This window comes from Tamandua tetradactyla, chromosome 3 (assembly GCF_023851605.1).
Source record: "Tamandua tetradactyla isolate mTamTet1 chromosome 3, mTamTet1.pri, whole genome shotgun sequence".
NCBI lineage: Eukaryota > Metazoa > Chordata > Mammalia > Pilosa > Myrmecophagidae > Tamandua > Tamandua tetradactyla.
This window is the reverse complement of record NC_135329.1, coordinates 159975078-159990999: the sequence shown is the minus strand read 5'-3', so window position 1 is coordinate 159990999 and position 15922 is coordinate 159975078. Positions and strand designations below refer to the sequence as shown.

Below are 15922 nucleotides of genomic sequence, written 5' to 3'. Positions count from 1 at the left end.
TTAAAATGTTTTTGTGTTCTCTGAGCATATATTGTCTTTATAATGGAAGAAAACGGAAGGCAAGATGGATGAGGGTCATTCTAGTGTTAAAGATGTGTAGGTATCAAAAATTACCTCCACAGTGAACATGTTCCCCTTAACTTCTTTACTAAAGTAAACTTGGTCTTCAAAATCATGTTTGCTCTCAGGTAGTAATGCTTTAAATCTAAATCAAACAGCTAAAGGTCTTAAACATTTTTGTTTATATGAATCTATTACATATATATAAAAAAAACCTTTAAGACCTAAAGTAAATGGGTTCTAGCTTTTACTTATGAGATAATTCTTAGTAATATTTAGATGGTTTCAAAAATGGAAAAAAAAGGAGATTGTCTGGGTTACAGCTTAAAAAATGGTTTAAGTTTTAAATTACTTTGAAAATGCTTCATTATTAAACCATGCATTAAATAACACTTAAAACTTTTCACAAAAAGAATGGGACAAATCTTTCCTGGATATAAACTCTAAAACTCAAGCAGTCTTTTTTTCTTGACACAAAGTACTAAGTATACTTTTACTGTAGATGGAAAATAAAGTGACTATAAACTTGGCTCATGATGCTCTATATTTGAAAAAAAGTCAATTATATTACTGAACAGCTAGGAAGTCAATTTATCAACTTTAATGGTATCATTTTACAAGATATACAATGTTTTCTAAGTTTTACAATTCAGAAGCACCGTAGAAATCATTTAGTCTAACTTTTATATGCAAAAAGCTAAGACTCAGAGATTTAAAAATCATATAACAGCCAAGACAGAGATGAGATTACAGCTCAGGTCATCTGACGTCTGATTTAGTGCTATTATCTTAGTTGCTTTAAAATCCATTTATATTTTCAAATAACAACAAAAAGCACTGTTTTAATTTTTAAAAATATTTATGTAAAAATGATAAAGGTATAACTAGAACTAAATATGTCATTAGCAGATTATGTCCATTTTAAACGTGTTATCACCATATTTCAGGGGATCTCAGTGCCCAAGGCCCTCAACCTAAAATTTTATGGTGAATTTGTTTAAACTCTTTAGAGTAATCAAACATCAGTAGGAACCACTGTAACACCATGGAACTCATGATGATTCTTAAGTAGTATCTGATTAAACTGTAGGTGATATTTAATTAGGTATACAATCTATTGATTGAGGAATTACCCTTTCAAGGAGGCTAAGTAATTCTGTTACTACTCTTCATGGTTCTATAATAAAGGCTAAGAGAAACCTTCAAGTGTGTATGTGTGTTCTGTGACAGTTAGCAATCACATATTCTGTTAAACCTCAAACTAGAAATATTCAGAAAACTTTCATAGGAAAATGTAAAAGAAAAAAAGCCCATATTTGGATTTTAATGTATGATGGTCTTTATTTACAACTTTATTGGCAAAAAGGAAGGGGGAAAAGTTTAAAACAGTTTAACACAGGGCATTGCAGCGTATCCCATCAGATAAAAGTTCTATTTAAATGTCCATCTGACTAATTGTCCAAAGATATACAACACTGAATCTGCATATGCAGTTTCCTTTACAAACTACAGTGCTCTTATTTTATGTAGTCTTTTTTAATATATAAATACACAGGAAATTAAACCACTCATTAAAAACTGCATTAAATGAGGGGTACTTATGTTGTTCTTGTAATAACACATGCCCAATGAAAAGCAAACTGGAAAAGCAGTTACACTTCCCACCTAAATGGACAGTTACAACAATCATTTTCTGCAATGACCATTATGTTTCGATTCTCATGAACTACTCCGAACTTACTATGAGATGTAGTCAAAATCAGAAGAGAAGACGTAGGGAAAATATTCCATTTTTGGAGGAGCATAAGCCCTCCAGAATCAATACGGGAAATAAACATCCTGTTGAAGAATTCTAGGTGGAGAAAATTAATGTAGTCAATTTCAACTCATGTAGAGCTGACAATTTTTTCATTAACTTATTTGATGTCATTCTTCTAAATCAAGTGTGTTTAATTCTTCTTCTAGTTCATCCAAATCTTCCCCAGTAAAAAGGTTTTCGTCAACAGGAACAGCATCAATAGCTCCATTTTCCTGTCCCTCTCCTTCGTTGTCCTCCTCTAAATCACTTCTTTCACCATTTTCAGCTTTACCGCCAGACGCTTCACTTAATTTGTTTTCTAAAAATAAAAATAGAAATCAATAAGACCCACAGAGTAAATGCAATTCTGTTAATCAACTGACAGACACAGAATTACACCTTCTCTTTTCCTCTTTCCATGAACGCTTTTCTTTTTCTAAGCTTATTTGTACCAAATAAATGATTACTAATTATTTATGCCTACTATATAATACTACTTTTTTTTTTTTAATTATGATCATTTGACTGCTCACTGTTAAGATATACTTCTTGAGGGCAAGATCTATCTTCCATAACTTTGTGTACTTTACATGACCTAGCAATTAGGTTTTTAAACAAACTTCTACATAACACGTTGTTGGAATAATGGTTTAAATACAAGCATCTACTTAGCTTTTGTTTTTGCAAACAGCACTTAAATCATACTAGCTGTAATACTGTAAATTAGTATGAAATCAGTTACTTTCCTTATAGGGTTTAAATGACTGAGAAAACAAAAATTCTGCCTTTTCTTGCTCAAGGACATCAATATTTACATGAAGATAATGTTTAACAGTCTAATTTAGACGTTAGCAATTTCAAATTTCTCTGATGACAAACTCTCAGGAATTATAATTGAGTCTACTGCCACCAAAGCCCTACTTCTAAAAGGAGCAAATCAGTCTGCAGACTGGCAATAAGACAATAGCCTGACAGCATTCTCAGATGTCAGGAGATCAGGCCAGTTTTTCAAGAAAAAGAACTTGGGTTCTTTTATTGTAAAAATAAGGTTTAGTTTTTTCTCTCAACTTCTGCCTAGATTGTAAGTCTTTCTGCCTGACTTTTCTCCTGCAACAATTATGCCAAAACATGTTCTATTAGAGTACATTCTCCTTCTACACATTATGCTGGGTTTTCATTCTGAGGTGCCAATGTAGATGGCTTTCAAACCTTTACTTCCTGAGAATATTTACATAGTGTCTAGACAAATGCCACCTTTATAACATCCAAAAAGCAAACTCATGAAGTCCTAAACAGAAACTCTTAGTGGTATCTCCAAACTCTTTTCTGTTTCCTTCTAGTTTCAGTTAATGGCTTCAATATCCACCCAGCCACCCATTTCTACAACCTACTACTTCAACCCCTGGCCTAACCCCCTTTAGAAAGCTTCCTAATTCTTAGAATTATGCAAAACTTAGCATACTTACCATCTTTTTCTGAAGTATACATACTGAATCTTTCAAGGCTGGCTACAGTAATCCCTGTCTCATCTACATCTCTTGGGATGTACAGGCTTAAATCTATATCATTCACGCTTACAGAATCATCAACCTTAACAACAGATAGAAAAATTGTTAAAAATAAAAAGTTTTCACAAAATTATTTGCCTGAAATTATATCCCTAGCATTTACCTAACGAAAGAGAATTGACACTAATGCCAAGGGAAAATTAATCATTTGATCAACCACTGTCAAATTTCATGCCTTTTTTTTTCAACTTCTGGGAAAAAGAACAGCAATAACAGATTTAAAATTTCTTCCTTTGATAGCACATTTTTCATAGAGAATGATATTCTCTTTTAACTCAAATACTGAGGCCAGAATTTTATAATAACCACACAAAAAATTAACATTAAGTTATTTGCTATTACTAAGCTTGCCTAGGATCAAATAATTAAACTGTTGCTCCATACTCCCTCTCTGTACTTTGTGTGTCCCTGGCCATGATTGGTTTTCTAGTATAAAATATTAACACCCCCCCCATCTGCGTTTTTTTCCTTTGGTGGGAGGGAATAAAAGCACATACTTTTTAGAGCTAATACATACAACACTCAATTATACACCAGGCACTATTCTAAGTTCTTTATACATTAACCTACTTTTCACAAGCACCCTATGACATAGAGGTTGTCATTATATGCCTATATCATAGAGAGGGTGGAGGCCTGGTGTGGAAGCAACTTCCCACTGTTGGAGTTGGATTTAACTAAGGCAGTCTGTTCCAGACGGGGTGCTCTTAGCCATGCTGCTCTACTGCCTCTCTCTATTAACATGAGGAGATGAGGTGCCAAAGCTTCTTCTTACCTCATCGCCACCTGATCCCTGGATGTAACGGGTATCATCTGCTTCCTCATCATCATCATCAACCAGTTCAGGACGGAATTCAAACACTTCACGACCACTGATCTAGTTAGACACACAAACATATCAATTCAGGACAAAATCCAAACGTTTAGCTTTAAACAAACACATTATTAAAGGATAAAATCTAATATGACATAGGTATTAAAAGTGAAACAAAGAATAAAGAACTTATTTGGGTGAGTCTAGGACATACCACTAATGCCTTTCCAGCTTTGAAATCTGCTTTCCTTCTTTCCATATCTTGCTCAAGTTTATCAATCTTTTCTTGTCTTTTCCTTTTCTTCCACGCAAGAAAAGATTCTAGAGTGATTTTGGTAACATTTGGTCCTAGGGCAGAGCGCTGCAAAAATAAAGAGTTAATTTTTCCCCCAAGAGTCACCTACAATGGTGTTTAATACGTTTTCACTAAATACAATTAATGTTGCTGTTACTATTCTGAATTTGGAATAATCAAATTTAATTTTACTCTGTGGCAATGAGCAAAAATTTTTTTTAAAATTGAAGGGGAGTAAAACTTCTGTTGAAAAACTAGTTTTACAATGAGCCAAATGCTGGAGGGAAAAAAGCACCATGACAATATCAAAGTATCATGTGTGTGCCTCTGGAGATGAAAAACAAAACTAAACAAAAAATACCACCTGCTCCTCAGAGCCAATAATCAAGTAATAAATATTTAGAAAAATAACAGCTGCTGAGCATATCCCAGATAATTAGTGTTAAGTGCTTTATATTTTTGCTATCTCAGTGATTTCTCAAAACAAGTAAGCAATAGAGGGAAAATTTAAGAAATTTACCAAGATTAACAGCTAAGAGGTGGAAGAACTAATATTCAAACAACCCTGTAATTACCAGACTCTAAAGTTGATATTTTCTATTATCTCCCATGTGAGAAAACCAACAATATGTGCTTAACAACACAAGTATATATCCCAAAATTTACAACATATTTGGATTATTCAAGTTGAGGCATAACAGGTATACTTTCAAATATTACAACACTAAACCTAATATTTCTAATAGTTTCAACATTCTCATGTTACCCTCAATAGCCACTATCCCTAACTCAGTAACCCCATCTGCTAACTCAAAGAAAACGTTATTTTGTGTCAAGTCAGAATTGTTTCCATTTGTAGATATGTTGGTAAATGGTAAAAAACAGATATTGGGGAAAAGTTCTGTCACTGAGAACAGATGTGTAAGCCAATCTTAAGGAAACTATTTATTGAATAAGCCATAACTAGTACTTAAAATGGTCTCATCATTCTAAAGTGAATACCATGATTGGTTAATATTCTTGGTTAGGCTTATATTTTAGACATATAAGAATAATTAGGGAAAAAATGGGCTACTCTGAGAAAAGGTCACATTATTTCTTTTCCATAACAACATACTATTGCCCCCATGTGGTAAACATAAGAATTTCACAATAATTACTGCTTTGACTTTTTTTTTTTAATGGTAGGATAAATACTAGTTACCTCTCTTTCAATTAGATCTTCTAATGAAATTTCATCTTCTTTCTCTTCTTTCTTTTTATCTTTTTTCAACACAAATCCAGGAGGAAGTGCATGACGATACATGCAAGTATCACCCCCTCCAGGGCATACCCAAAACCAGCCATACTTGTTGTTTTCAATAGCTTCAAGGAAATGCTTGCACACCTAGAGAGAGACAATATTATTCACAAGTACTGGCTCAATGTAGTTCGTTTCAAAGGTAAATGGAACAAGTATATTTTATCCACATCTTTAACCTAACTGCTTATGTACTGAGCACCTGTATATACAGAAATGTACATAAAAACTATACATTAATCTTTAAATACCGAATATAATGGCAAGTTCCATTTAGAGAGATTTATATGAATTTCTGTATTTTAGACATTGTTCTAAATTCTGAATTATACCAAAAGAACTAGCTTCATTTTAACTTCTGTAAGTATAACCCAAATATCTGATTTTTAAATAAGAGAAAATACAAATGAGTATAAAAAACAAAACCAGTGATTTTGCTTTGGTTTGATATTTCCTAAATACAAATCACATGCAGTAATAAATTAAACTATTTGAACGGCCTGACACAATAGGCAACCTTTTACATATAAGTCTCAGGAGTAAGATGCAAAAGGAAAACAAAACATGAATGGGTGCCAAAAGCAGCTGTATGAAAAGCCTCAGGTATAAGCTTTGCAATAAGGAAAAGTTAACTAATAAGCAATTTTATTTTCCTCCAAAACAACAACAGAGGTAACCAAAACCAGCATTTAGAATTTTCTGGTACAGAATATAGTTTCCAGCATAACTGAACTACAAATACATAAGTACGTGGGCATGAATGAATGTAGGGTCTGAGAAATAAGGCATCAATTCTTATAAGTAAATTTTGTGGAACACTAGGGCCAATGTGTACCAAAAATCATTTTTGAATTCAAATGTAACAATATTTTTACCCTTGTGATTTAAAGTCTCCCTTACCATTACACAGAATCAACTACTGAGTGGGTTAATTTCATAGGTCTCCATTAATTTTGTATAAAAAAGGGAAGAATTCTAATCTGTGAATATGATTATACACACTTGAGAAAGTTAAGTCACTTCAGAAAATGGCATTTAAAGAACTTCCACCGTCAGTGGTTTTCCAAGGCTAAAGGCTATTTTAAAAAAGGAATTTTTTAATAACTTAACTCTTGTACATCTCCTAAAAATAAAGTTCAATGTATCTTATTATCCTTTCTAATAATTTAAAGAACAATCCAGTAGAAATTAGCAGCAAATACCTTGCCACTCCCTAATGATAAATACCACAGCAACTCAATTCAAGAAAAGGACATACTATTTGAGTTTTTGGTTTTTTCTTTTCCGCCTCACCGTGCTTCTTGTTCACTACTTCTTCCAGCTTTTTCTCATCCCAATTATCCATGGTATCTAAATAAAGAGATATGAATATTAAATACTATAATTTTACCTACAACTTTCAAAACACACTCAATCACCTCCTTTCAAGCAGGAATGCTGTATGATAAGACTAATGATCTAATACATTTTTCTTTAAAACACCAAAGGTAGGACTAAACAACACTGAAATTTTTTTCACTGAAGTTTCCTAAGCAATTTAGGCAGATGAGGAGGTGGTACTGGAAGAAAGGGTAACATACAAATGAGAAATAAATCACTGTTTTTTAAAGCATCTTCATTTACTTAAAGGACTTAATCCATATTTTATGAAAAACAAACCCAATTAATTATTTTTTCAAACATAGGCTTAAGATTGACATGTTTTTCAAGCTATTACGTATCTTAATAAAAACAAACAGTAATAAGCATTTATTTTTAAGAAAACATTTTTTAAAAATACCTTTCTCAAGTTCTTCATCTCTTGCATCAATGTAAACACTTCGCTTTTCACATTTTCTCTCCAGAGTCAAGTCATGAGAGAACTTACATTTATCTCCTTTAGTACATTGTCCTTGCTTGAAGAATGCACATACTACAGATTTGGGATCTGCACCTATGTCAAATGGCATATGATATCTGGTATTACAAGTACAGCTTGTGTCTGGGATTTAATTACTTTGGGTTAACTTGCTATTTTCCACTTACTGATATGAGAGGGAAATATTACATAGGTGATTAGTAAGACATCTTTTAGGTGCTTTCTAGAGAACTTTTATTTATTTTTGTTTCTTTTGTTCTTATATGAAAAAGTTAGGGAAAGGAAGCAAAACAAACATACGTTATTCCGTAGTCATTTTTGAAGTTGGAGTCAATGAGGGACGCAGAAGAAAAACATGCAAATGGAGGTATACTCTCAAAGTCTGGGACTTAATAGCTTACACAATCATAGCTTTGCTTTGGCTACTACCAAATACAATTTGAATACTATAAAACAACTAGTAGATTGTCCTTAATTTTGACTTAAGTGTGGGGGCCAATGGCTGAAGTTATATTTATGCAATGACAGAACCATTTACATATATATATAGAAATCACGAGACGGTCATTGATCATGGATAATTTTGACAAAGAGAGTACCATTTCCTAGCAGACATAACTGATTTATAATCTGAGAAAAATAAACATTAAAACAAATAAAACAAACTATATTTAAAAAAAATAACATCTCTGAAGTCTAAGTTTACCTTTACTTATTTTTTGAGCAGCAACTACAGGTTTGAACAGTTCATTTAGTTCCTGCAATTCTTTCTTCTTGTCATCTTTCTTTAATTTCTTTTCAGCTTCACTTTGTGCAACCTACAATATGCCCAGGTTTAAAATGTAAATTTGATTTATTCATACAACAAAAATGCTTTCCCTACACAGAAATGTTTATGATATCACTAACATATTTAAATATTTACATGCATATAGTCCTTACCTCTTTAACAGGGCTACAATGGCTGCCCAGTATATACTATAGGTTGAGGCTAAATTATTAAGGCAAAATTGCTAAACCTTGTATGACTTTTTATCTATAAATGTTATCACCTCTAGTAAAAGCATATTCAAAAGTTCAACGCAATAAGTATTACGCCTTTGCTCAGCATTTTTAGTAAGTCGTTCTCAACTGGGATATTTCTCTTGTGAAAACAACCCAGACCAAAAGAAATGTGTGGTACATTTTAAGGATCAGAGACGCAAATATCCTAAATGTGCAGTCACACACAATAAAGAATTATACCACCCAAATACCAATGGTGCCCTTCAATGTGGGAGATTTAAAACAAAAGACAAAGATAAAAAAAGTAAAATAAGTGACACATGACCCAATTCCAGCCACATGATTTACATACCTAATATGATTAGATGATTCATCCAAACATTAGTATGTCAGGTCCAGGGAATACAAATGTGAAAAGACAAAGATGTTTATTTAAAGTCCAGAATCAAGTGGGAAGACAGATGTGCCAGCAACTATAATATAATGTATTAAGTGGTATAACTGATGCACAATACATAGTGTACTAGGAACCAAGAATACCTATACGCTTAAGAAAATTAGACAGCGCGGATACTCAATAATGAGTTTTTCTGAAAGGAAAGAAGAGGAATGCAAAAAGAGCCCATCAATGCAAGGACTAGAAGGATTAAGGTATTTGAGAAATTTAAAAGATAAATTTGGATCAAAAGCAACTGACAGGGTACAACTCAAGGTTATAAAGATGGTGACAAAATCAGGTCGTATTTTACAAAGATTGTGATAATAGCTTTGTGGAAGATGGACTGGAAGGACCCCAAGAATGAAGGAAAGGAAAGTTAGAAGATTACTGTACTTACTAAGGTTCTAAGAAAACACAAGAGCTTAGAATATTAGTAATGAGGATAGAAAAAAATAGAAAGGCTACCTTTAGGAGGAAGAATAGGAATAGATGACTAGGTGTGATGGAGGAGAGGGAGGAGTCTAGGATTACCATGTGCATGTTTAGTACTGTTAAACAAGACAGGGAATACAGGAGGAACAGGTTTCAGGGTGGGAAGTAGAGATGAGCTAAGTTTGGGACATACTGAATATGAGGTGCTCACAGACCATGTGAGTGGAGCTATTCAGAAGGAAGCTGGACACGGATTTTGCTTCTGGGAGAGAAGGGTCTGGCCTGAGATAAAAATTTTAGAAACAGCAGTCTCCAGTAATAACTGACTAAAGCTTTGGGTGTATATGAAATTACTCAAGGATAGCATACAAACTGGTAAGAGCAGAGTACAGTACTCTAAAGAAAACCAATAATGGCCAAATGTTACAGTTAGGTTAGAGAAAATCAAATTCTGAATTTGACTATATTATGGGCATGTTTAAATAGGAACAACTTTATAAAAAGAAAAAAATAAAGTCACTTTTTAAAAAATAAAAATATTCTTTACTCATTAGACCTATTTCAAACATTTGTGGGGCACAAAGCAAGAGTACAATGCAAAGCCCACAAACTATTTGTCTAAATATTTAAAAGGCAGCAATCAAATTTTAAAATGTTAAACAAACTTTGGTTTCTATACCTACTTAACATACCCTAAAGATAACATGGAAGCACAGGTTCAAATTGAGAATGTTTAGGTCCCTTGGAGTGCCACAGTGGAACATAACAGTAAAGTAGGAGTCAGCCCATGGCTCCTCCACTTCCCACTTCCAGCTTCAACTCACCCCTTACATGTGTGAGACTCGGTGGGGGTGAGGGGGAAGGGAACAGAGGAGGAAGAAAGAGAGAAGGAGGAAAAGGTGTGGATCCAGGATCTGCCCACACCCCTAGTGCACAGCCTCCCTGTGACTACCTCAGGCATAATGGCAGCCCTGTATGCCACTGGTGGGGATGGACACTGGGAAAAGGCTCTTGCAGGCTGTGAAAACAGGCCTAGAAATGATGTAAGGAGGGCTGGTGCAAACTCCAGGTAGGCACATTCCTGTGGCCCCATAAACTCCTTGCCTGAGGGGAAAAGGTATGGCTAGAAGAGACAGAGTAGGGTTGTCCTTTAAAGTGCTAGGCAGGACAACTCTTCTCTGGCTCTTAAAGCAGTACTGTTTTTAATTTCCAGTGTTATATCTGGTAGTTTAGGTACCTCACATCTGCAGAAAAAAGCAAAGAACATCTTTAGATTGGAAATAAGAAAGTTAAGTATAAGCAAGAAAGTATAAAATGTGGTCAATGTACTATCAAACCAACTACTATGAATATATGGCTTTTCCAGATCTATGAAATTTGAAATTTTAACTCAAAATACTTCCTGAAAGGACAAAAGTAGGGGAGCAGTAACAGAATTGAAAGGAGTTGAGGGAAAAAAGTAAATACTTCTTACACACCTGTATTATCTGTATTATGCCAGGAGATTTACATTATCCTTCATTTAACCACCATAGGAATCTGAAAGGGATAATGAGCCACTCCATTTTACAGAAAAAGACCAGACAGCTAAATAATTTAAGATCATGTAACAAATAAAGGAGAAGATTCAAACATAAGTCTATCTGCTTCCAAGATCTGAGAATACTTTTTTTTAAACCAGGCAATAGTTTTTGATTCTAGAATCCAGCTGGGTATAGGTGAAAATGCTGGGGGTACTGATTTGTAGACAGCCCAAATGAGAATTTCAGATGGGGAGTTAACCATCTCATAAATTTATATTCTGAAATTCTCAAGTGAAAAAAAATTAGTTATACTTTGAGAAAGTCTTTCAACTCTTCCACATTTAATTAAGGAAGAAGAAAAAAAGTGTTTCCAGACAGGGAAATGGAGATACGGTAATGAAAAAAAGTACCTTAAAAAATAAAGAACTATTTTTATAAAATCTTAAGCTCAAGGAAGTAAAAGTTCTAAAGAATATGAAGAAAAAGGGGCTCAAATTTCTGAGCAAATTGCAAAATGTTTAAAATTCATATGGTAAAATGCCTGAGAACAGCCAAGAGAAACTGAAAAAGAGCATCAATTAAGGGGAAGGGACTTGCCTTAACAGACAACAGGATACATTATTAGGCCACAATAATAAAAATCAACGTGATACTGGTTTAAGGACAGACAATAAGCAGAATAGAAAAGAGAATCCAGAAATAGATTCTAATATATTTGAAATTTAATATGCATCAATAGTGGTAATTTAATTCAGTGGGATAAACGATGTTGGTATACATGGCTATTCAAGTAAAAGAAAATAACTTTAATGACATATAAACTAAACATATACGACAAAATGCAGACTGTGATAATCAAGTAAAATAACAAAAATCTATGGGAAAGATGCATAATTCACTGACAGAAGAAACCTTTTAACTATATAAAATAAAAGCTACATGTTTGACAGTATAAATACTAAAGTTTAGTGTATGGCAAAATAGAACTGAAACATCACAAATGATATGAAACGCACATAAAAAGTATCCCTCATAAATAGACAAAAGAAAGACAATAAAAAAACATAGGATTTGAAGAGTATACTGAAACAGTCAACAATTATATGAGAAAATACTTGACTTCACTAATACAGAAAAAAAGCAGAAAGATATCACCTAATGCTTACCAGGTTGGAAAACATTAAAAAGAACATTAGTACCTATTATTCACGTACTGTGAATAAAAATATGAAGCATTACAGCCTGCGTGGAAAAGTGATCAGACCATATTTATTAAAATTAGCAATACATTTTCCCTTGACCTAGAAACTTGATCACCAAGTAATTTATGTCACAGAAACAAAAGAACAAACACATGAGAACACATGCACAAGGGTATTTCTTGTAGAACTAGTCTTATGTCAGAAAGCTGGAAATACTGCTCAGTTATGAACACTGAAATGGACAGATGCAGTATATCTACATTGTAGAAGAGGATGCAGACATTAGAATATATTAGATCAAATAGCTAGGAGTAATCCTCAAGAGGTATGCTGAGTAAGAAAGGCAAGATGCACAAAGATTTATTAGAGCACTATTCTGTATTAAAGTACAATTTCAATACCAAATATTTTTATCTGTAAGAGATACTACATAATATTATGTCCATATGAAAAAGTATGGAAAGACAGAATTTAAATTATTTACCTGACGTGGATTTTGTTGACCAAATTTAACCTGATGGGTGACAGCTTTGATAAACTTCTGTTGCTTTGCTCCTTTCTTATTTTTCAGACCAAAAGTTTTGTCCTAAATGAGAAACATCATAGAAATATCTTAGCAATTTCTACTTATTTACCTATTTCTTCCCACCATTAAAATCATTCATCTATTGCTAAACAAAATTTTCTTCCTTATGCTATAAAAAGACATGCAAAATACCAGAACATCAAAAATCAAGGCAATATATTACTTCAAAATATTAGTCAGGATTCTCCACAATTTGTTACATAGTTAGAACTATGATGATTAAACTTAATATTCTACAATGAATCTCCAGTATTTTGGACTATCAGTTTGATGGGAGGTGCAGAGTTGGTATAGTGGGATAGGAAATCCTAGAATCAAGTAAGTTTAGGAAAATGCTTGGTAAAATAGGTTCTTAAGCATAAGACATCGTAGTGTCTTTACCAGAGAGGAATATAGTATGCAGTACTTCCAAATATTATTTTACCACAGAATGCAGTTTTCATGGAATATCTTGAGGGACTAAGTACTACTGAACACATTTTGGGTAATATAACACAAGAGGAAGAAAACAAGATCTGGACTGGTATTTCTGGTAATAGTTCTCCTCTCACAAACAATTAACTTTAATAAAGAAACTGAACTACCAAAATTCATACATTTCTAGTTATTATTAAACCACAGATAACCTAGAAAAAAGAGGTAAACACCTTGCCGAAGTTAACACATATAGTATGTGTGGAACCAGGAACTAAAACCAGGTAATCCGGCTTCAAAGTCTAGGCTCTTAACCAACAACGGTATCTAAACTTATATAACAAACTTATTTTGTGTCCATTTAATACACAGAAAGGCCACCTTCAACAATGAAAGTGGGGTAAAGGAGGGCAAGGTAAGTAAAGAAATACTTTAGCAAATGCCCAATTGAGAAAACAGATGGTATCTTTACCCTTGTTCATCCTAGGAACATAGTGATTCCACACAAATATAGCCAGTTCTTTACTTCTAATCTAAAAGTGTTCTTGCTAACACATTCAACGAAGAAAAACTGAATGTGCTAAAACTGAATAAACTCACAATTTATAAAAGGAGGTGAGGTGGGAGTCTGTCCCCATGAACTGGGGTATGTGTGTGTGGGGGGATGGGAACCAAACCTCTAACTCCATAGTTAGAAGGCACTATTCCACTTCTATACACAAATACTGATGGTTTATAGTTACAATTTTATATTAATAGAATTATATGTTTGAGTGCCACACTCTGTCACTACTCTAACTTTTCACTTTTCCATTTTATTTGTGAAAAAAAATAAAAGAGCAAAATTCAACGAAATATTCAAATTATTATTATATAAACACTGATGCATGGGGGAAGGATGACTACCAAATGGCACTTGGTTGGCTGCCAGTCCACAAGCCTAGCTTAAAATGCTTGTTTATGCATAGTCTATTTTCTGAATTCTTTCTTTCCTCAGTTTATTTAGGTTTCTAACACGCTGGGGGAGGGGGAGTGTCAAGTCTGGTGATCCTTGGCTATCTAACCATATTTTAAAACTTACACTGCACATATGCAAGTGTGTACGTATGTATGTGGGTACTTGACTAATGGGCCTCACCATATGTAACTGGGTAGAAAGTCTGATGGGAAACTATTAAATATGGTATCCATGCCCTCTGTGTTTCTCCAGAGAAGATCCTCCAGAGGCATCCTTAACCGGAAGGACAATAAGGCCAGCTGCAAGACAGGGGAAGACAGGAGATGGGCTGAGGTGTTTCAGTTTACTGCACAGACATTTAGGGGGTCCTTTTTGAGGCCCATATTTTAACTACCCCTCCATTTCTTCTGTGCCTGGTATTACAGAACTGGCTGAGTGGCAGTACATAAGAACTATCAGCCACTTCAACCCTTTTAACCAATTTCCCATTTTTCATTCTCTTGCCATCTGCATTACCTAGTGCTTCCCATTCCTGAAATTTTCTAGATTTTGCACAGTAAATGCACTTGCTTCAATGACACGCTCCTTGGCTGGCATTATTCCACTCTATTAAGTCAGTTACAACTCAACCATGCACTTTTAAGCTTCATAAACTGAGGCTCAACATTATAGATATCTCCTAACTTCAAGATACAGTCTGTACTTTTTCCTCATTTTCTTGCTTATGGGTGGTGTGCCAGTTTGAAATTGTCATGTACCCCAGAAATGTCATATTCTTTAATCCTCATCCAATACTTCTGGGTGGGATTTTAAAAATGGTTTCTATGGAGATGTGACCTCCCCAATTGTGGATGGCAATTTATAATTAGATGGTTTCCATGGAGAGGTCTCCACCCATTCAAGGTGGGGTTGCTTACTGGAGCTCTTTAAGAGGGAACCATTTTGGAAAAAGGCAGAGCCAACAGAACCCACACAGCCAGAAGCCTTTGGGGATACAGAAGGAACACACCCCCAGGGAAGCCTTATGAAATGAGAAGCATTTCACATAGCAGGCATTGCCAGGTGCCTTTCCAGCTGACAGAGGGGTTCTGGACCCATCAGCCTTTCTTGAATCAAGGTAACTTTCCCTGAATGTCTGAGTTTGGACATTTTTATGCCCTTAGAACTGTTAAACTTCCAACTTAATAAATTCCCCTTTTCAAACTGAAAGCCACTCCGTTTCTGGTATATTGCATTTCCAGCAGCTTTTACAAATTAAAACAGGTGGTTTCAAAGAGAACGAGGCAAAAAGATCTTTACTTTTTTTCCCCCATAAAATTTCTACTTGGAAAAATCAGATGTTTTACAAAATACCATTCTTTCAATCAAAGAAACTTTCATAGGGTACATGTAAACTTTTTTCCTTAAAGATTGCAGTTAAGTATGTCATTCAAAGGGGAGAGGTTTTTTTAAAAACAGCCACCTAACTGCAAAACCTACAAGTTAAGTAGGTTTTTTTTTTGATAAGTAGGTTTTAAAGTGTTCTTAAAATGCTAAAGTGAGCAATGAAACACAATTATTGAATCCATTTGAAAATTTAAATTTCTTTAAAATGATGCAAATGACATACATATCACATCTCATAAAAAAATCAGTTTTGAAACACAAAACTGATATAAACAGTATTCTTT

General features: G+C 34.0%; 1 protein-coding gene across 1 annotated transcript in view; it reads right to left on the bottom strand.

Annotated features, from left to right (window-relative positions):
- Window positions 1-699: 699 nt before the first annotated feature.
- The window catches only part of ZC3H15 (zinc finger CCCH-type containing 15), a 30503-nt gene continuing 15280 nt past the window's right edge, over window positions 700-15922 (bottom strand). The window contains exons 2-10 of the mRNA XM_077154381.1: window positions 12779-12880; window positions 8400-8511; window positions 7616-7768; window positions 7094-7185; window positions 5740-5922; window positions 4455-4601; window positions 4202-4303; window positions 3325-3448; window positions 700-2177 (exon numbers count right to left, since the gene is read on the bottom strand). Coding sequence (XP_077010496.1) covers window positions 1987-2177; window positions 3325-3448; window positions 4202-4303; window positions 4455-4601; window positions 5740-5922; window positions 7094-7185; window positions 7616-7768; window positions 8400-8511; window positions 12779-12880 — 1206 coding nt within the window. The 3' untranslated portion in view covers window positions 700-1986. The remainder of the gene's footprint in view (window positions 2178-3324; window positions 3449-4201; window positions 4304-4454; window positions 4602-5739; window positions 5923-7093; window positions 7186-7615; window positions 7769-8399; window positions 8512-12778; window positions 12881-15922) is intronic.